This window comes from Impatiens glandulifera, chromosome 7 (genome assembly GCF_907164915.1).
Source record: "Impatiens glandulifera chromosome 7, dImpGla2.1, whole genome shotgun sequence".
Taxonomy (NCBI): domain Eukaryota; kingdom Viridiplantae; phylum Streptophyta; class Magnoliopsida; order Ericales; family Balsaminaceae; genus Impatiens; species Impatiens glandulifera.
This window is the reverse complement of record NC_061868.1, coordinates 6,944,534-6,966,981: the sequence shown is the minus strand read 5'-3', so window position 1 is coordinate 6,966,981 and position 22,448 is coordinate 6,944,534. Positions and strand designations below refer to the sequence as shown.

Here is a 22,448-nt window from a genome sequence, read left to right as displayed (position 1 = left end):
AGTTTTTATCTTTTGACTCACTGATAACGTTTTCAACTTAAAAGGAATCATGTTAGTAACCTAAATGAATTAATTAATTAGTTGTCAGTTTTGAAAATTGAAATCTTCATTAATTTCTAAATTGGACTTTTAAATGTTTATTATAGAAAACATCATCTTTTAATCAACTTCAATCATAAATGCAGCTTACAGAAGAAGTTGTACTATAATGTGGATTTCTTTGACTTGCCTGACTACAAGATTTAATTTATCGAATTATGAGTCAATCACTTGTAATAATCTCAAAACATTATATGAGATTTTATTTGAAAATTAACAAATTGAGTCGATAATTATAATTTTTATTAACTCTAATAACTTATTTATTTAAATTATCTTTACCGATATGTTTTTAGTAATTCTATTTGAACGACTATAAATTTTATAATAAAATTGATCGAAACATTTTTTTTAAATAAAATTTAAGTTGAAATCAGAAATTGTAACCATGATAGATGTATGAGCTAATTTCTAATAAATCATACATCATATACTGTTAATAATTTATATGTTTAGATTAATTAATTATAAAAATACATAGATTTAAATTAGATTATCTCTTAGCTTACAAATAAATAATAAATTATTTTAAAATATTGTTCTTGAAGTAATTTATTTGAATTATTTTGACAAGTATTGTGTTGAGAAAGCAATCCTAATTGAGTGATTCTTAATCTCAAATATATATACTTAGGTTAAACTTCTTAAACCATATGATCCGCATAAGAATGAAATCCATCTAACCATATAATTTACCAAATATTAATAATTAAGATTTAATCCCATATTTTTGTTAGATCAAATTGCACATGTCATTTAAAATTAAGGTTGTTCAAAAGAATATCCTAATAAGTTTGATAAACGGACAATGACATAAAACTGATAATGAAGTAATTAGATATATGTTATTTTCTTAATCATAATAATATCTATCAATAATGTTTTTCACAAGCAACCCCATGGTTATGACCGATTAAAAAAGTGGTACAAATATGAAAACTCATATACATAACCTTATTATTTTACTTTCTCTGCCTCTCAATTATTAACTCATTCATTCAGAAGGAAATAAAATCATACATATTTTGGGGAAAAAACTTAATTTTCATTAAAAAAATTTTAAAAATGATTTATCGTCGTTTCGTTAAAAAAAAAAAAAACTAAAGGTAAAAAAACATACCCAAGTGAGTCTATGAATTAGAGCAAAACAAACTTAATTTTCACTATTTTTTTTGTTTTGTTTTTAATTGTGAGCAATAGTGCCCGTATTATTAGTTATTTGATTTTTTTTAAATAAATAAAACAATAATCTTCTTACTTTTTAATGAGATTTTTCTAATTAATTGATAACGTCTCTAAATGATAATGATAATTTTTTTCTGAGAACAAGATAGTTTCAAGTATATTATTAAGTTTAGAATAATTTTTAATTATATTCCTATTACATTGATTATATTTTTATTATATCAAAATTCTATATTAAATCATATATTCAACAAATAAAAAGATTTTCAAGATTTGATCGTTACATAACGGTGCAACGGTTCGTATCGGTTGAATTTGCATCCATATACACAATCAAAATTTAATTATCTAAACTTAAGTTTAGAATAAATGACATAAATCAAGTTTATAATAAATGACATAAATTTGATCGTTACATAACGGTGCAGTTAGTTTATATCTCTATTTAATGTATCTGAAAAATAATGATGAAATATATCATAAAACATGAAAATAGTTATTATGGAGTATTATAATCAGAGAGTATTTTATTTTTAATGTAATTCAACTAAAATTAAGTTTAGAATAAATGACATAAATGCTTCTCATTTCCAAAATGGTCCAACCCCCAACCGAAACAGCAACATTAAAAGTCATTAACCTAGCAATTAATTTTTTTTTTTTTTTTTGTATATATTTAATTTAGGTAACATTTATTTCTGAATCTTTTATTTTCTATATATATTTATTTTAGGTAGATAGCACCCTCAACTATTGTGAATCAAACATAATCTATATATATATAATGATGCTTAATTTTTAAAGTGTCCGGATTGCCGGGTCGAGAACTGTGGTTAATTTGGATACTTGGGTCGGATCGCCTTTAAATTTAAAACGATTAAAAATGCTAGAGGTATGTTTCGAACTTGCAACATAACAAAACAAGTACAACTCTCTAACCAACTAGGCTACAAATACTTTATATTTTAAATTCAACATCAAATTTAATAAACGCAGAACGTTTTAATATTAATATAAATTCAACTTTTTAACTAACTAATATATATATATATATATAATGATGCTTAATTTTTAAAGTGTTCGGATTGCCGGGTCGAGAGCTGTGATTAATTTGGATACTTGGGTCGGATTGTGGGTTGACACGCCTTTAAATTTAAAACGGTTAAAAATAAAATTAAAAATGCTAGAGGTATGTTTCAAACTTGCAACCTAACAAAACAAGTACAACTCTTTAACCAACTATGCTACAAAGACTTTATATTTAAAATTCAACACCAAATTTGATAAACGCGAGACGTTTTAATATTAATATAAGTTTAACTTTTTAACTAACTAATTTATATATATATATATATATATATATATATATATATATATAATGATGCTTAATTTTTAAAGTGTCCAGATTGTCGGGTCGAGAGCTGTGGTTGATTTGGATACTTGGGTCGGATTGTGGGTTAACCCGCCTTTAAATTTAAAACGGTTAAAAATAAAATTAGAAATGCTAGAGGTATGTTTCGAACTTACAACATAACCAAACAAGTACAACTCTTTAACCAACTAAGTTACAAAGACTTTATATTTTAAATTCAACACTAAATTTGATAAACTCGGGACGTTTTAATATTAATAAAGGTTCAACTTTTTAACTAACTAATCTATATATATATATATATAATGATGCTTAATTTTTAAAGTGTCCGGATTGCCGGGTCGAGAGCTGTGATTAATTTGGATACTTGAGTCGGATTGTGGGTTGACCCACCCATAAACTTAATAAGGTTAAAAATAAAATTAAAAATGTTATCCGTAATTTTTTTTCACGGTTTTTTATATTATTAATCGTGCAAATGCACGGGCTAAATGCTAGTATATTTAGAATTTTGGTCAATATTTTTGTTACTTCAATTATCCTAATGAGTTTTAAACTTTTTTTTTTGTGAAAATACAAATAAAAAGAAATTCTTGTACAATTAGAATTTCATATTAGATATGAGATATAAGTTGTATATGAAATAAAAATATTGTTGGATAGCTTGTTTTATCCCAACAATGTTATATCTCCTACAAAACAGAACTTGCTCTAAAATTGATGATAATGATGATTAACAAAACTAAATTTAAGAAAAGAGAACCTGGAAGAAGAGGTTTAGGTCCCCATTGTGAATATCAAATGACATCATCTTCTCAATTGCATCCTGCATTTTGTTTCACATTGATATAAGTTCATTCCTCTATGAACAATTAATTAATCTGTGAAAAAATTAATACTTTGTATAGCTGATCTTGGCTAGATATCTTCTCAGTGCAGAGTCTAATGATATGCTTATCATTTCCAATTGCATCTAATACATATTCTGATCTATTTATAATCTCTTCTGGCATCCCTACAATAGCAAATCGAGTTAATAGCGACAAAGATTCTACCTATATAAATAAAAGGAGATTCAGTTTTAATACATACCAGCAAGTCTACCACAGTGCAATCCTGCACAGTATCGTAAAATACTATTAGCTTTAGAAATGTCTATTTGATTAACATTTCAGAAAATACATACCATAGCTAAGAAGTGCATTCCCTGGTACAAGCCTGGATGGAAGATAACAAGAAATCCAATTACTAGTTATCGTTTGGTATAAAAAATTTCATATCTTAACTTTCCGTAATCAAGACTTACCTGTAGAGGAATACAATATCTTCACCAGGTGAAGAGTGATCCTCAGGCCTTAGTACATTCATGGTGTGATACTCTATTTTCTCAGACTGGAATCAGAAATAATAATCTTTCTGTAGATATATATATATTATAAAATATTATAAGCACATACAAAAAAAATGACAATCATACCTCTGGTAAGCAACTATTGGTAAATAACTCTGTTAAGTGGGTGCAGACCAACACCTGCGTATTGTTTTAAGCTAATAAGACAATCAGAAGCTAACTTTTGTTTCAATTGTTTATGTATTTTTTGTCTCATAATAATATGTTTCAAAATCTGTTAATGACTGACTATACATAAAACCTTTGGACAGTTGAAGGAATCAACAAAATAGTGTATTGTTCCTCCAAGGAGACCAATGCCGTCTGAAAAAAAAACAATGTGATTAATGACATGTTTCCTGGAACAACCAAGGAGGTAGAAAGCCCTAGTACTGACCTTCTGTAAGAGTGCCTTTGCCAAATTCATCTAACAAGCACAAGGAGCGTGATGTTGAATGCCTGCACGTTAAATATATGATGAATGAATGAATGATGTGATTGGTGATTGGATAGTGGGTTATTTGGAAATAATCTCAAATAACCCACATCAAACAAGGCCTTAATATGATACATCATAATTGGTTCATTGGTTGGATGGAGTACTTTAACAGACCCATGAAAGAACTTACCTTAGCATCATTCCAACTTGATGGAGATCAATCATGAAAGTAGATTGTTCAGCAGTCATAAGCTTATTACCCATAGCACAAAATATTCTACAATTCCACAAACATAGTGAAATAATTCAGCAATTCTTAATCTGTATTCAGACCAAACACAGGACAAATTGATGAAAAGTAAAAAAGAGTACAACACAAAACCTATCAGTCAATCCAACAGCAGCAGAATCAGCTGGAACAAAACTTCCAATGTGTGAAAGAAAAACAATTATTGCCACCTGGAAAGACATCAACGCAGCCATAGCCTATCAGAGTCTAGGAAAATACAAGATGTCAAAATATCAGACATGAATGCCACAGACAATGCGAATACAAAAGGCGACTTGTTTGGTTTAGGGCCAAAAATGGTACATAGGTTTTGGAATGTTTGCATTTGAAAGTAGTGTGTGTGTGTGTGTGTGTTCAGAAATAGTTGATGGCAACAGTGAAGGAGTGAAAGAACAATTGCATTTCAATGGAGATCTATTCAAAGGTTTAAATGAGCAAAACAGCACGCATAACAACATATGTATTAACTATAAATTGAATAAGCATGATTGATAAGTGGATGAAGAACATTAAGAAGGTCAAAAACCTGCTTTATATAGATACTTTTCCCAGAATAATTGGGACCAGTAATGATGTTGATTCTACCTGTAAAATGCAAGAAGAAGTTATGCTAAACCAGTAACAGATATCAATAATAATGCAATCATGCAAGCATTATCATATATAACTACTAACCACGATCATCACTTATCCTTGTATCATTTGGGATGAATGTGTCTACTGTCATTTCCTGCAAAACATGTCTGGATAACAACACAGCTGTTAGGTTTTCTGTCTACTTTTGGATCAGCCATCCTCCCATAAGAAAATGAGGTTTCCAATGAAAAAGCGACCATGGCTTGGGTATTTTACTTAAGCATGGATAGCATATGGGAAATTATGATTAAGTAAATTGATTCCAGCATGAATTCACCCTTGCCTTCCGTTTTGTATAACGATCAAGTTTTCAGTAGTCAAAGTTGGCCTCACATAGTTGTTTTGTCGAGCAACCAAAGCCAATGATAAGAAGCTGGAAATAACAAAAGACTAAAATGAGAGAACCTATGGATGAAGAAAACAAAGATTGGTGACTTAATTTTACCAGTCCAATTCAGCAGCAAAATTTACAGCCTTGAGTAAGTGTGGTGAGAACTGAATGATATGTGCTACCAGATCCCTAATAAGGATCCTCTCCATGTCTGCAGTACCAGAGAGTATTCAACATCATTGTTTTCGACACATTAAAGTTTTATAACTATACTGTTATCATTCCCAGCTTAAGGTAGAAATATTACTCTGTATATTCATAGAATCTACAATGAGTATTTTAATGAATGAAAAGTTTTCTTTAGAAAAAATACGTTGGAAGTCATCATCTTACTTTCTAGCTTGTTTAGTTTAAAAACTTTTGCAAGTCAGGATATCAGGATATGTAAAGTCTGTAGAAATTGGTATACCTAGTATCTTGTGATATATATCTCCAAGAAGGTTATCCAGCTCTCTTGTTTTTGAGGTGCGATAAAAGAACCTTTTTGTTTCTCCATCCTCATCTGAGAACTAAAAGTTGATGGTACACACATTTAGATGAGTAGAGTGTTGATACCATACACTTAAGTTACAAACTGGCTTACTGCAAACTCGATGTCTTCAAAACTGTCTAAGGTTCTTTCATTAAGTTTTTCCTGGAAGATACAGAATAAATATCCTACAGGTACAGATGAGGTGTTCAGTTTAATATATTCCCAACCAAAGGGCAACTGAAACACTAACACTTCATTTTTACCAAAATATTGAATGTTTTCAAAGATGATTTTGGAAATGATGATTTATTGAGGAAGAGTGACATTAGGTTATTATTCTCAACAGAAAGTCCTTCAGCTCAAATATGCACTGAGTATGAGAATTAAACGGAAAGTTGACCTATTTGATGTATATAAACAACACATGGAGGAGTTCTCTCCCTTGGGATAAGTGGAAGTCGCGCAAGTTCAAGCGATGACACCTATAAACATCATTAGTTAGAATACTCCATTTATATCAATTGGAAAATCAACTGTGCTCACAGGAATAACTAAAACAAGTACCTCTTGAAGAAATTCTGGCAACTCCTCATATATTTGCCTCAGCTCATCCAACTGTAGAATCAAGTTGAATTTTAATTCTTCCAATATGGAAAAATTGGAAGAAAAAAATTTGTAACAAGGATACAAGACATAATATGAGAAAAGATAACAGCACAATAACTATGAACCTCAAATATATGCCATCATGTTTCCCAAATAAGAAAGAAACCATCATGCATGTAAAGAATGTAAGTTTTTGGAAGAGCTACCAATTTAGGAAGAGTAGGAGAAGGAAAGTAATTTTTGTTTTTAATCATTGTCCTAATACTAAACAGAGAATCATATTGAGCAAAAATCAACTGTATCTACGTGAAACCATATCATCATTTGTACTGCTCGAGTCTTGTTTCTACCATGCTCCAAGTACAAATCAAATCTAGAAAAAGATTACACAAATTGTAGTTCTAACAAATAAAGGTCATATACCTCTTCACAGAAGCCATCTTTTACTAGTGTTGCATAACCTTTCTCCTTGCTTCTGTTTATGTCAAGAACACCAACTATCTACGGACATCAAGGAATAGAAGAACAAAACAATTAACAAAACAATGAGAAACAAGAAATTATCAATGAAGTAAAAATTGTACAAACCACTACACTTAGGTACAAGTTATGCAACTGAAGAGAAAAATTTATTTTGAATCGATCAGGTGAAAAATTCAATCTGTAGGTTGTGATGCATAATCCTCAAATAGGGATTAAAGGAGGGTAAGTAAATGATGCAGTGACAGTTCAATTGCTTACAAAATTACAGCTCAATAGAGGGGTCATTTCAGGATCAATTTGTTAACTTAACTTCAATAAACAATTCTGCTCACCTAAAGATGTTGAAGGATCAATCCGTTAAAGCATTTTAGGATACATACAAGTAAAGAAGAATGACTGTGGTTTCCAACAATGAACACAATTTTATTTATTCATTCAACCATGTTAGAAACTGTAAGTACTTGTATTACTTTTGTTGTTATGCTTAAACGATTATCATTTATATCATATTGTATAGACCTCTTTTGAAAAAATGAAATTGCAAATACTTGTTTCTTTTTTTTTGTTGAAAGGGTGAAACCTTCACTTTAATCCACATTTTTCATATAACCTTTTTAAGATTAATTGTAGACATGTCATACATAGACCTCATTAGAGTAGAAGTAATTACCACACAAACAAAGTTTGAAATGAAAAGATAGTTCATTCCTCTATTTATTTTGTAAGAAGATCCATAATCACCATCATATAAGTATGTGAAAATAATGAGCTTCTCTTTAAAAAAAAATGGACAGATAAAAGACTTCAGAAAACTAATGCCAATCAGTGAGACAACTGTAATTATTTGAAAACTGGGTTCAATACATTTTAAGATTTTTCATAAGGGTTTGTGGTCCAATGATTAGGATAATTGTCTTTAAGCAATAGACCCATGTTTGACTCCTGACAGAAACATTCAATGTTTTTTAACGGTAAATAAACATTTTTTTATTTTATTATTCCTCTATTTAGTTTTGGTGTATTATTCTTTGATATCCATTTCAATAAGGATGAATACAAAGCATAAAACTTGATGTAATAGATGAATACAAGCGTTTGTAGTCCAACGGTTAGGATAATTGTTTTCCAAGCAATAGACCCGGGTTCGACTCGCAGATATCAATTTCCGTAATGATGAAAACAAAGCATAGAGCTTGATGGAGCGATTGAATACAAGTGTTTGTAGTCCAACGGTTAGGATAATTTTCTTCCAAGCAGTAGACCCGATTCAACTCCCGGCAGACGCATTTATTTATTTTTTATCATTAATCTATTTAGTTTTGGTGTATTATTCTTTGATATCCATTTCCATAATGCTGAATACAAAGGATAGGAGCATATTAACACAAGCGTTTGTAGTCCAACGGTTAGGATAATTGCCTTCCAAGCAATAGACCCGGGTTCGACTCCCGGCAGACGCATTTAGTCTTTTTTTTCGTTTTATCATTACTCTATTTAGTTTTGGTATATTATTCTTTGATATCCATTTCCATAATGCTGAATACAAAGCATAGAGTTTGATGTAGTACAAGAACACAAGCGTTTGTAGTCCAACGGTTAGGATAATTGCCTTCCAAGCAATAGACCCGGGTTCGACTCCCGGCAGACGCATTCAATGTTTTTTAACTGTAAATAAACTTTGTTCTTATCATTCCTCTACCATTTCCATAAAGCTGAATACAAAGTATAGAGTTTGATAGAGTAGATGAACACAAGTTAGTCAACGGTTAGGATAATTATTTTCCAAGCAATAAACCCAAGTTGACTCCCGACAGACGCATTTTTTGATGGAGCCGATAAAAGCGTACGCTGTTTATGGACTAGTGGACTACAATAAAAACTATGTTCATTAAAAAACTAGAGGATTATCACTTTGGCCCTTCCTTGGTGCATCTGTGGCTATTTTAACTTAGTGAGGTCACCAAGTGAAAGGAGGAACTCAGATTTAATCGAGAGATTGATTTGTTTAACTCATTCATTAATAGCTCCTTTCTCATTGACCCCATCTTGGAATGAGCTAAATTCACTCCATGAGCTAAATTCACTCGTATAAGTGATAGTATCAACAAAAGCATGTCCCGTATTGATATATTTCTTTACAACTCTGATTGGGAGAGGCTTTACCTCCCAAAGAATCAATGTGTCAAAACATGTAGGCCTGTCTCTGATCATAAGCCTATTATCCTTACCTGTGGCATTTTTCCATCCAGTCCAAACCACCATTCAGATTTGAAAACATTTTTCTCTCCGCACAACTTCGTGCTGGAAGTGAGGAAGTGGGATGTTCAACAAACGGTTAAAGATAGACCATCTTATATCCTTTACCAATATCCTTTACCAAGGAATGGAGGAAAGTCAACTTTGGCTCCCTCCATTCTAATATTGCTAATTTTCGAATGATATTGACTATATTGACAAGTTGGAAGAGGACGGTACTCTCACAGATGCAGAGATTACTAATATGACCAATATGATAGAAATACTCGATTTCCTATATAAGTGGGAAAAAGACAATGCTAGACAAAGATCCCGTTGTCTTTGGTTTAAGGAGGGGAACTCTAACACTTAATTTTCCATAATTTTGCAAACTCTCATAGAAACACTAACCATATCTCTATCATCAAAGTCAATGAGGCTAAGATTGTTGACTCCGTCACCATTAAGGACTATATTCTCATTTTCTACCCAGACCTTCTTACGGAACAATATAGAGAGATACCTACTCTTGATGTGGAATTCATAAAGATAGCAATGAAAAAAACTCTATTGAAAAAGACTTTACTATTGAGGAAATATGGGAGACCATCGCTAACTGCAATGGAGATAAGGCCCGGGACCTGACGGATACACAATTGTTTTGATTACAGAATTCCGTGACATCTTAAATTGACTTCCTCGATTCTTTTAGGCACTTTCACACAACGGCCTCCTTTGAGAAAAGAGTTGAAATTTCAGTTTTATTGTCCTCATTAAGAAGATTAAATGAGCAAGGGAGCACAAGCACTTCAAGCCTATCAACCTCATGTCTAGCTTCTACAAAATTCTGGCAAAAACTCTTGCGAATAGATTTAAGCTACCCTGGCAAATCTTATATCTCCCAACCATATGGTTTTTGTGTAAGGCAAACATATTACAGACGTGTCCCTCATCACCAACTAATGCATCGATTTTATCCACTCTAGGAAGGAGAGGGATGCATCTGCAAACTTGATATTGAGAAAAAAAATTATTACGTTAACTGAGATTTTCTCCTGCTTAGCTTTGGCAATATGGGTTTCAGAGCGAAATGGAGAAGCTAGATCAAGACTTGCATATATGAGGCAAGGTTCTTCGTTATCATCAATGTCGAAGTCTACAGCTTCTTCTAAAGCTCGAGGGGCCTTAGGCAGGGTGATCCACTTCCCCCCTCGTGTTCATTGTTGTTATGGAAGCCCTTTTCAAACTTTTTGAGAAAGAAATTATTGCGAGGCTTTTCATGGGTCTAAACCTTAGAACTTCGAGAAGATCCAACTATCTCACCTCCACTTTGTTGATGACACTATTTGCCTTGTGAAACCTAGTGCAGATAATCTTACGACGCTTATAAATATTTTGATTATTTTTTAAGTTTGCGAAATCAAAATTCATAGGGACAAATCCGAACTCTTTTTCATTAGCGATGTTCCGAACACTCTAAATCGTTCCCTTTCTCTCGAAGTATCTTGACTTCTCTCTTGAAGCCAAACCGAGTTGCAAGGACATCTGGAATCTCATTATTGTAAGATGAAACTAAGTTGGCTCACTGGAAGGAAGATCAAATTTTTGTTTAAGGGCGACAAATTGTTTCTCATCAAAACTCTCTTGCTACCATCTCCATCTATATGATGTTACTCTTTCTCATCCCTGTCCTAGTGGCTAATAGAATGAAATCTATTATGAAAAATTTCTTTGGGTAATTCGAAGGCTCTCACCTGGTTAGATGGGGCACTGTGAAGTTGTTTATCTCCAATGGTGGGCTTGGAATAAATGATATATCTCTCTCTTCAACCCTCCCTCCTAGGTAAATGGTGGTGGAAGTTCACCAATGAATGTGACAATTTTTGGAAGAACGCACTAATTTCCATGTACGGTTTTCACGTCCATGAGTGGATGCCTCTTTTAGGGAGATCATACCGGGAAAAAATCTGTAGGGATGCATTATTAAATCGTGGGAGACTCTCCATCCCTTTTAAACTTCTTAATAGGTAATGGTAAAAAAAATTGACTTTTTGTAACCACCATTGGCTCCCAACTGGAAAATTGACTGTTTCTTTTAGGATCTCTTTGAACTCAAAGATAAAAAAAAAAAAAGCTAGAGTGGAGATTAACATCTAACATAACTTGACTGACTCAATTGCGCACTGTTCAGACTCATCTCTGGAAATTTTGATTGAAATATCTCTTTTCAACGTAGACTCTCACACGAAGAAAAAGGAAGACTATCTAGACTCATTGAGTCACTTGCACACGTTTGCATCCATTTAGAGACGGATAACAAGTTTATACTGAAGAGATCTCTTGATTTTATGGCTAGCACCAATTATCATGCAACTCTTCTAGGGCCCAACTCATTTTCTTTGGAAAGATGTGTGTAAACCCTTACTAGGATATCTCATTTTGCTTGGAAAACACTTCATGGGGTCCTCACTACGGTTAAGTTTCAAAAGAAATGGATGCACCTGGATAATAGGTGTTGTATTTATGATAGGAGTGAGGAAACCATCGAACACATCATTCTCCACTGCGTTTTTGCAAAAGACATGTGGGTTCTCTTGCAGAGTTTGCTCAACATTCATTGGGATGTGCCTCCCAAAGTTTTTGACTTTTGAGAGAAATAGATAAGCTGGGGCAAGAGCAATAATATTGCAGACGACTAGAAGTTCATCTCCCTCATCTTTTCATAAGAGAAATGTTTGTATAGGATGAGAATTTTTTGACCTTATCAGCATCTAGTCCTACTTTAGTCTTTTGTTTTGTTTTTTTCTCTCCCCATTTGTACAATCATTGAACGTTTCTTGCCCTCTTTTTATCCGATTAAAGCTGACCTTTTTCAAAATAAGGCTGAATACAAACCATAGAGCTTGATGGAGCAAATGAGCACAAGCGTTTGTAGTCCAACGGTTAGGATAATTGCCTTCCAAGCAATAGACCCGGGTTCGACTCCCGGCAGACGCATTTATGTTTTTAACTGTAAATAAACTTCTTTTCCTTTTATTATTCCTCTATTTAGTTTTGGTGTATTATTTTGAGCTATCCACTCCATTTCCATAAGGCTGAATACAAAGCAGAGCTTGATGGAGCAGATGATTTTTCTCATAAAATACAGAATAAAAAATAGGGAAAACAATATGCCAAATGACATAAGAATGTTGACATACCAACTCGTAGACATAAGCCAGATCAGCAGAAATGCATGAATCAGCCTGCAATAAATTAATCATTCATTAACATAGAAAAAATTTATATATATGAGATTGTGGTATATATGTGATTGATCAAAACCAGAAGCTAGGCTTCTCTTGCCTTTTGAATGAAGTCCAAGTTCAAACAATCCACTTGTTCTTGTAGTCTTTGGGAAATACCAACTTCAAATATCTTCCGCACATGAAGAAGTGAGCTAACACTCTGCATGACATTACCATAAGATGCATCAAATGATGTAGAGCAAGTTGGCTGTTAAGTATCATCCTACTATCTTATGCACACAAAGAATTGAACTTATATTTTGCATGATATATATCATGAGGTAACAATAATAACATGTTGAGGTTAGTTTAGGTCTTAATTATCGGTAAACTATTTTATTCTCAATTCAGTATATTTCAAAACAATCAATGATAATCAGTGAGGCAAACAAAGATTGTCCAACTACAGGTAAATATATAAAGAACTATGTACAAACTAATGATTTTATCCTTTTACAAAAAAATCACACAGCATGTTTCTGCTATCATATTATGTAACGTGGTTGAAAGTAGCTAAACAGCATGCACATAGGGTGATTTAGAAAAATGAAGTTTAAAATATTGTTAGGATAAAAGAACAGTTTTGAAGATGAAATGGGGATCTCTTTTTTAATGGACTAGATTCAACCGGCAATGGTAGATTATTATTATTTTTTTAAAGTGAGATGCTTTTTCATTAATCCTGCATACAGCAGAGACACCATACAGTAGATTTTGTTATTACTGTCAGTTAAACAAGAGATATCCAAATCTATGCTGAATATAGTCGAAGTGAATTCAAGAAGAAAAATGACAAATCTACCTTCAGAAAAGCAGCCCAATCACCAGCAGTACATGTAGAACTTGGTGAGTTGAATTTCTTCCATGAATAAAGGAAGAGGTGTAAATCAGATACAATTTCCAAATTTGGAAAAACATAATGGAGTAAATAAAATTTATTTCGGAAAGGCAAATCTGTAAACTTTAGTGGGTCGTTATCTTTGTGATACTTATGAAAATCATAATTTCTGATGTACTACAGATCTATGATGATGGGAATATTCAATTATTCAGAAATTTTCCATTTGTTATAATGAGAAAGAGAACTAGTAGATATTTTCAGATTACACACTAAATGAAGTAACTTTTAACATTTAATTTCAACGACATAGAAAGTTAGGATATATAAGGATGAAAGACCAAAATGAGCATTGATATACCTTCATTATATATGGAACATCCTTTACCGATTTCAATGTTTCACTTAGAGAATCCAATAGCTCTTCAGAACAAATCAAGAAGGATATCTTTCTTTGTCATGGACTAACTAACTATACTAAAATAAGAAGACTATTAAAGAAGATATGGAACTTCAATTCAATTTCATAAAGTCCATACCCTGAACAGCATTACATTTGAACTGTCTCCACAAATAATATGTTGATACAGAAATTATGAGTACCAGGAGCATATACCTGACCATCTTAGACCAACACCAAGTAACATTCAATAATTAAAGCACACCTTCATCATTTCCAGTTATTGCTTAGCACCCACAAATTAGGATAGAAAGGATACTATATCAAGACGACGGTTAAGGTCATGAAGCTCAACAATGGGCCTCAGAAACCAGCTCCTTTGCAAGGAAAAAAACATCTTCAAGTGCATGATTTAAGAAGATGTGGTCAAAGAATCAATCTTAAGCTGTGGTTACCTCAATAATCGTCGACCCATAGGAGTTACACACTGAAAGAAAAATACTTCAGAGAAATGTGATGATAGCAGAGACCTTGAAGGAATAAATCAGACCACTGCATACCTTATTCATCATCCCAAATACAGAAAACCTAAAGAAAAGAAAATTAGAGAATGTCAACATTAGAAGAAGGTACCAAGAGCATATGCTACCATTACCCTTCTTTTGCTCTACCAATGCCCATATGGCTGGGATGTTTGTCAGTTTGGAATATTTGCAATGCTTCATGAGAAGCAGCATCAACCTTAAGAAGCTTGTCTCTAGGTTTACACAAAGAGATTGAGGAGATCAGAACTTTAAAAGAAATAAGATGAAGGAAATTTATAAACCGAAAATGCAAACAAAAGGATAAGATACAACACAGTGATATCTCTGTCACAGTGTCAATTGTTATTGATGTACTCCCACACTCCCTTTCTTCAATGGTATCAATAATCCTTTCATTTTCTAATATTGCCAAAAGCCCTCCACTGGCGCGAACTTGAACATCACTTCCAATGTCCATCATGGAGTTCAACTGCAATTGAAGAGAAAAAAAATATGCTACCGTGAAAGAGATTGCTTTATCCATCACCGTGACTTGTAATTTGTGGATTTTGGACCAGAATACTTTAATGAGAGAAGACGAGCATAGAAAAAGCATACAATATTAATTCATTTGTGGTGCTCATACTGCTGGCAATTGTACTGGGAGGAATATAAATAATTCTTCAGTTATGAATGTTTTGGGAGAGAATGCAAAGGAAAACTGAGAAACAGAATTAGAAAGGCGTATCTAAGGTCAGGGTCCAACAATCCATTGCTTTCAAGATCTAAATGAAGCAGACGATGATAAATAAAATAGACAAACACTACTGATAAGAATCGGACCACGTGCAACATTCATGAGCATCTAGGCAGAATCCACATACCACTCAAGGAAGATATTCTAGTGTTAGTGGCTTTCACAAAGTGTCAAAAAAGGTCGTCTTCTTTTACCACTCTAGATTTTTTAACCAAGCAAATACAAATCATTTTTATCAGGGTAAGATTTCCAACTAAAAAGCCTTTTCTGACTTTGAGGCTTTGTTACCACCAAACAATCAGTTTTACTTCCTTGCTTGTACTTCTATCATCCTCACTTCACTTGTATATCAGCTTACTAATTGAGAAACACTAAGAAGGATCTTGAGTCAGTTAAATGTCTGGTTAAGTTGTTTGAAATTTATACTAAAGTTCTTTAAGACTGGACAACGAGCAGATGATGGAGTGGAGATCAGACGTATGCAAGATGACATTTCACAAGCTTCATCTTGGTTAAACAATTCTTACTACCAATAAAACGTTCCCTGTTTCCATTAAGCAGCTTAATTTTCTTTTTCTTTTACCTGATGCTGTTTGAGAATTAACTATAAAAGTGATGTGTGAGATATAGTGGTGCTCACATGAAAAGGTTAAAGAAGTAAAATAGATGTTCACTATGATACCAGAAGTTCATGCATCTAAATCAACATGAAGATTGACAAGTAAAATCATCTTAAGAATATTTAAAGTCATGCATTCTTGACTTACATAACAGATTCTCTCCTTGATGTTTAATCCATCTTCCATGCCACTTACATGAAGATATATCAATCTGCAAGATACAATTAGGTCTTTCGATACTGGTGTTAACAAGATTAACCCCATAAAATTCTAACACATGCAATGTGTACACGTATTTAACATGAAGATAGACACTAGCCAATGAGAACATAAAAGAGATTGGCTAGTTCAGCCTCTCAAACTTACCTGCGCCATGCTTGCTCATAACTGAATATTGAACTTTTCGAGTAACACATGCAATGTGTACATGTATTTAACATGAAGATGGACACTAGCCAATGAGAACATAAAAGAGATTGGCTAGTTCAGCCTCTCAAACTTACCTGTTCCATGCTTGCTCATAACTGAATATTGAATTTTTTTTGAGTAACACATTCAATGTGTACACGTATTTAACATGAAGATGGACACTAGCCAATGAGAACATAAAAGAGATTGGCTAGTTCAGCCTCTCAAACTTACATGTGCCATGCTTGCTCATAACTGAATATTGAACTTTTTATGAGTAACACATTCAATGTGTACACGTATTTAACATGAAGATGGGCACTAGCCAATGAGAACATAAAAGAGATTGGCTAGTTCAGCCTCTCAAACTTACCTGTGCCATGCTTGCTCATAACTGAATATTGAGCTTTTTACGAGCTTTACGGGAGTTTCATTTGTTCCATCTACATCACTTGAGGGAGTGAATAATTCCCCACCATTATCATTGTAAAACTTAATAAACCATGAACAGAGCAGCATACCACTACGTTCTAAGGCAGTCAAGAAGGACTCTTCACTTTTAGTGCTGGTGTAAATTATGAGTGGCTTGGCTTGATATTTCACTGAAGCAAAATAAACCGTTACCACTCTTCAAAATCCATCTAAAGTCATAGTAAAAACAACTATAAGTAATACAATTTGAACAGAATATCTGTAAAATGCGTAATAAATTGGAAATGACTAGCAGTATTTCGTAAAGTAAAAATATACCAGCTCCCTACAAAAGAGACCGTGATGCATACCCATATCAATTAAAGGAAACTCTGCACAACCATCTTCCCATATTTCAAGTACATAGAGATGCCGAACACTGCAATCATAATATGCCACCCCAACTCTGCAATAAAAAATTCAAATTGAGAGTCCATGAATGTATGAAGGCAGTGGTAAGTTTTGAAAAGAAATATATAAATTGACTTTAAGTATATTATCTCCATCTTAAGCAGCTCATACATAATGAATTGAAAGTGTTGCATCATGAGTATGCAGATATTCATGTTTTGAATGTTAAGTATTAAGTTAAAATAGTTAGAACATATAGAGCACACTTAAACAATCACCATGCACCAGCATAACTTTGGCACTCAGTTGTAATAGAATTCTCAAGTGCAAAGTTATGGAACATAGCACCATATTTGGAAAAAGAAATTATGATTTCCCATGAATGCACTAGATGTATCAACTAAATTGACAACATACTCTAAAGGTAATACTCACATAATCTTTTACTAAAACAGTAAAACCCCAAAGTAAATAAAATTAGTATGAGTAGTATCGCCCAATCAATATCACGTCACCATGTGCACCACGTGTAGGAGCAAACATGATTTTGTAATCCCCTTCTTCAACTCTTGAGAATTAAGTCATGATTGTGATAAGAAAGGGGTTTCGACTAGAAGTTACTAAAAATAAGGCACGATGGTGCCAAAGATAGGTGTGAACAATTCTAGTAGAAATTCTACCTCTCTTTCAGGATTCTCTCTTTCTCATCTCTAACTGCTTACAATGCTCTTAGTATGTTAAGAGCTCTATACTCATCTCAAACTATATTATGTTTCATTCACAACAGTCACATCTTATATTGTAATACTCTAATTCAAGGTTTAAGACCTAATTCGAATTCAATGCAGAACAAGCTTACCGATGACCATGAAGAACACAAGCCATGTATATCTGCATGTAAGAGCATAAACCTTTAGTCAAGTCCAAAGTAATAATGCAAAATAACATCTCATCTCAAGTACCGAAACATATGAGATGACTAAAACATATGTTGGGAAAATCCATTTCTACAAAAACTAATCACTTTTATAGAATAATACTATTTTGACCTAGAATTCAATTTATTAGGAAACTGTCTGATAACACTATCTAAATAAGTAATTTGTTTCAAATAACTTATAAACAATTTTCAAACACAAAATTACTCTTGATTATAATCAAATCCACTCCTACTTGCACTTCCTCTTCTTTTCTTCTAGCTAGTAATGTTTTTATGCATCAAGAACCTCCTAAAATTCTTACAAGTAAATATAGCTGTAAACAATATACTAAATCAATATTGAGAATTGCAAAATGCAGATAACATCAGTTTGCTTTAAAACTGCATTACTGGAAAGTCATGTTGGAGAAACGAAGGAGATTCACTTTATAATGTAATAACACTTTCAGATAATCTGAGCCTCAACTAGAACATAAACACAAATAAGATTTTATGGAGAACAGGCTAAACCTCCACTTCGCTTTAACTCAAACCAAAAACATTCATTCATTTTGTGTAACTTCAACAGTCTCAGTTAAAAAGAGAGAGGAGAAGGCGACATGATCTCAAGCGTATACAAATGCAAAATCTCTGGAAGTAATCCGAACAACTTGATTTTTGGATCTCTCAATGCATTGGAGCTTGTGTATGATGTTGATATGTGTGTGATTTTCTGGATCATAATCGGAGCAAAAGGATCGGAAATCTACCTGAGGTTCCGGTTCCGTTTCGTCGACCTCTTCCATAATCTCCGTCTCCGATCTCCAACTGCTGACTAGTGGTCCTATACTCAAACCGAATAATCGCAAAGCTGTCACGGGTGCGCGGGAATGAAGAAAGCACCAAAACACAAAATTTATTATGATATTAAATGAAAAGAAAAAGGTCACAAAATTTATGAAATGACTGTTGAAAGGAGGGTCATTCTCATATTTAACCTCAAAAATATCAAATTTTATTTTTAATCTTTTTTATAAAAAAATTTCCTTTTTACCCTTATTAACTTTTTTTTTTCTTTTTCTTCCTTTTCCTTTTTCCCCATTTCTCCTTCCCGTTTTCTCCCCATCTCTTCCCGGCACATTGCTCCAACCCCAGCCAACCACAGCCGTCGTCCCCCTATCTTCCCCGGCGACCTTGCTCCAGCTCCAACCGCCGTTGCTCCCAAGAATCACAAACAGGCCGACTCCTGACGATCGCCAAGCCCCGGAGACGCTGAGCCCGACGTTCGCCCAACATTACTGAGGTTAGTAATGCTTAGTTAATTCTACTCCCCAATAATTTTTCCGTTTTTTAAATGTTGAGTATGAAGTTTTATGGTTTTAGGGTTTTAGTTTAGGATTTAGGTTATAGGGTTGAAATGCTTAGTTAGTTCTATTATTTTGGTTTGAAATACTTTGATCCGAGAAATGTAGTTTAATCTAAATGGTTTGTGAATGGGGCGTGGATCGTGGGGGTGGGGAGTGTGGGATAGTGCGTGTGCGTGTGCGTGTGCGTGTGCGTGTGCGTGTGCGTGTGCGTGTGCGTGTGCGTGGACGTGGGCGTGGGCGTGGGCGTGGGCGTGGGCGTGGGCGTGGGCGTGGGCGTGGGCGTGGGCGTGGGCGTGGGCGTGGGCGTGGGCGTGGACGTGGACGTGGACGTGGGCGTGGACGTGGGCGTGGGCGTGGGCGTGGGCGTGGGTGGGGCGTGGATTTAATTGCAATTCAATTGCGTACCACGCAATATGTAAAACGAATTTAATAAATTTATTAATAAGCGGGGATAGCTCAGTTGGGAGAGCGTTAGACTGAAGATCTGAAGGTCAGGTGTTTGATCCACCTTCACCGCAAAAGTTTTTTTTTATTGAAAATTTTAAACAAACCATGTGACATCCCTGGTAAAACAGATTTATAAACAAGTAACAAAATTATGTTAAGCCACAACTGTTAATTTGTAATGCAAATTAGAGTATTCTAAAAGTGTACAAATTAAAATTTAACATTAAAAACTAGAAGAAAAAGTTCTTAGAAAAAAGACAATGAAGAAAAGAAACGCATCATCTCAAAAAATAAAAGAGATCTCATATATCAATTCAAATAGAACAAAATGTTTTAGAAACAACATTAACAAAATATAAATATATTGAAGTATATATGTGACAAAATAATAGCATCAAATAAAACTCCAACATAAGCCACTAGCAGAGTTCCTTCTTCCAAAGTATGCCCAAACACAATACACTCTCTTATGCATTTATTGTGGACACTCTTGCAGACCTAGTATTATGAATGAGAAAATCCATTGAAGTACCATCATGACAAAGAGATAAATGTCTATCATTATGGAATATGACAATTCCCAAGCAGAATATATAGAGAATTCAGTTATAACATCCATGAATGGTAAAATGTATTCTTAGACATATTGCCTTTTCCACCCCTCCCTGTCAAAGAAGCCAAATATGAGCTGCAGAATTAAGTAAAACAGGGGTGTTCCATGGAGCTCTAAAGTATTCGCACTCGGTATATCATATCATCGCAAGTCACATGAATCAAAGGAGCTTCTAACACCTCTTACTCCATTCACTAATTGGTTCATAATTTTCCAAACAGTATAAAATTTCCCAGCTGGAACAGAACACTGTTAAAGTCATAGTATTTTGAATGAGAAATTCATTAGAGCACACCATCAAGACAGAGTCCTAGTATATCATTGTGAAATATAAAATTTCCAAGCTGGAACAAAACACTACTGCAGTCATAAAATTTTGAATGAGAAAATTCATTGAAGCACACCTTCAAGACAGAGTCCTAGGATATCATTGTAAAATATGACATTTACCAGGCAATTCAGTTAAATGCATTCTTAAACATATCTCCTTATTCAGTTCTCCACCCAAAAAGCCAAATAGTAAAATGAAAAACAAGTTTCATGGAAGTTTCGCAAGTCGTCTAAATTGATAGTACTGAAGACACTTAATCCATATCCATAGATTGAGATCGAACGCATTCCACTGAATCTGCATCGCTCTTCAAATCAAGACTCAGATCATTACAATTACTTATATCTAGCGATACCGTTCCTCTCCTCGCAATCTCATCGTGAGGCCATCTTCTATAGAACGGTAACCTAAATAGTCAATTCATTAATCTTCAATTCCATATAATCAATCGCATTGATTTACTAGCTACTTACTTGATAGACTTCATTTTCTTTAGTACTTTCACTTTATTCTCGTTTTGTGGTCTCGATGATGATCCTGTTTGATTGCGATTCAAATTAGAGGTTTTGAAATTGAATCTGAAGGTAAAAAACTTTATTCCTGGTGAAGGTCAGTTTTAGATAAGGAATCCATTACAGCATAACAACTCTGTTTTACCAGGGATGTCACATGGTTTATTTAAAATTTCACCAGGGATGTCACATGGTTTATTTAAAATTTCCAATAGAAAAAAAAATGTTTTACCAGGGATGTCACATGGTTTATTTAAAATTTCGAATAGAAAAAAAATGCAATGAAGGTGGATTGAACACATGACCTTTAAAACTCCAGTCAGACGCTCTCCCAACTAAGCTATCCTTACTTATTAATAATTTTATTAAATTCGTTTTACATATTATGTGGTACGCAATTGAATTGTAATTAAATCCACACCCCACCCACGCCCAAGCCCACGCTCCACGCCCAAGCCCAAGCCCACGCTCCACCCACGCCAAAGCCCCACTACAACAAAAATGACTTTCGACGACGCTTAAAAAGACTTCTGGCAACCTTTAAAAGCGTCGCCAAAAATATTACCCACACTTATTCTTGCGTCGCCAGAAGCAGGGTGGGCGCATATTTTTACCACGCTTATTTAAGCGTCGGTACAAGCGTTGCCGAAAGGCGAAAGTTTTAACAACGCTTATTTAAGCGTTGGCAAAATTAAAAATCGTCGCTAAAAGTCTATTTTATTTTTAAACTATTTTTTTTAATTTGTTTTTTAGATGTTATTTTTTTATCTCTACTATTATCACCTGTTGAACATAACCCATATTCCATGAACATAACCCATATTCCAGCACATTATAACCTTAAAAAACCCTTAGGGTGAACCCATATTCCAGCACATTATAACCTTAAAAACACTTCAGAAACTAATGAACTCTCTCATATTTTATATACCAAAAACTTCTTCTTTTTCTCCGATGTGGGATAAATGTCATATTAACACTTCAGAAACTAATGAACTCTCTCATA

At 33.6% G+C, this 22,448-nt stretch overlaps 1 protein-coding gene and 4 non-coding genes across 8 annotated transcripts; 4 read left to right on the top strand and 1 right to left on the bottom strand.

Annotated features, from left to right (window-relative positions):
• Nucleotides 1-1,721: 1,721 nt before the first annotated feature.
• Nucleotides 1,722-19,057, bottom strand: LOC124910213 (DNA mismatch repair protein MSH5). Of its 4 annotated transcripts, none has more exons than XM_047450828.1 (34): nt 18,943-19,057; nt 18,113-18,144; nt 17,214-17,308; nt 16,953-17,033; nt 16,805-16,874; nt 16,171-16,234; nt 14,778-15,136; nt 14,683-14,710; nt 14,578-14,609; nt 14,442-14,499; nt 14,084-14,170; nt 13,687-13,743; nt 12,943-13,044; nt 12,798-12,842; nt 7,303-7,380; nt 6,838-6,888; nt 6,674-6,755; nt 6,385-6,458; nt 6,211-6,310; nt 5,856-5,952; nt 5,694-5,783; nt 5,450-5,517; nt 5,301-5,359; nt 4,868-4,944; nt 4,676-4,762; nt 4,444-4,505; nt 4,309-4,370; nt 4,134-4,187; nt 3,963-4,048; nt 3,843-3,874; nt 3,749-3,772; nt 3,556-3,671; nt 3,420-3,482; nt 1,722-1,738 (listed from the first exon to the last, which is right to left on the bottom strand). In XM_047450828.1, the coding sequence occupies exons 1-34, from the start codon at nt 18,976-18,978 to the stop codon at nt 1,730-1,732; spliced, it is 2,517 nt and encodes an 838-aa protein (XP_047306784.1). In that variant the 5' UTR covers nt 18,979-19,057; the 3' UTR covers nt 1,722-1,729. The 4 variants fall into 4 exon arrangements, with proteins under 4 accessions (XP_047306784.1, XP_047306786.1, XP_047306783.1 ...); XM_047450830.1 differs by lacking the exon at nt 1,722-1,738 and having other exon boundaries at nt 3,281-3,482; nt 14,778-14,879; nt 14,982-15,136; XM_047450827.1 differs by lacking the exon at nt 1,722-1,738 and having other exon boundaries at nt 3,281-3,482.
• Nucleotides 8,751-8,822, top strand: TRNAG-UCC. The gene has a single exon. It is a non-coding gene; the product is annotated as a tRNA-Gly (tRNA).
• On the top strand, nt 8,941-9,012 carry TRNAG-UCC. Its single transcript has one exon. It is a non-coding gene; the product is annotated as a tRNA-Gly (tRNA).
• TRNAG-UCC lies at nt 12,523-12,594 on the top strand. The gene has a single exon. It is a non-coding gene; the product is annotated as a tRNA-Gly (tRNA).
• A 927-nt stretch (nt 19,058-19,984) lies between the features above and the next one.
• TRNAF-GAA lies at nt 19,985-20,057 on the top strand. Its single transcript has one exon. It is a non-coding gene; the product is annotated as a tRNA-Phe (tRNA).
• The last annotated feature ends 2,391 nt before the right edge of the window (nt 20,058-22,448 follow it).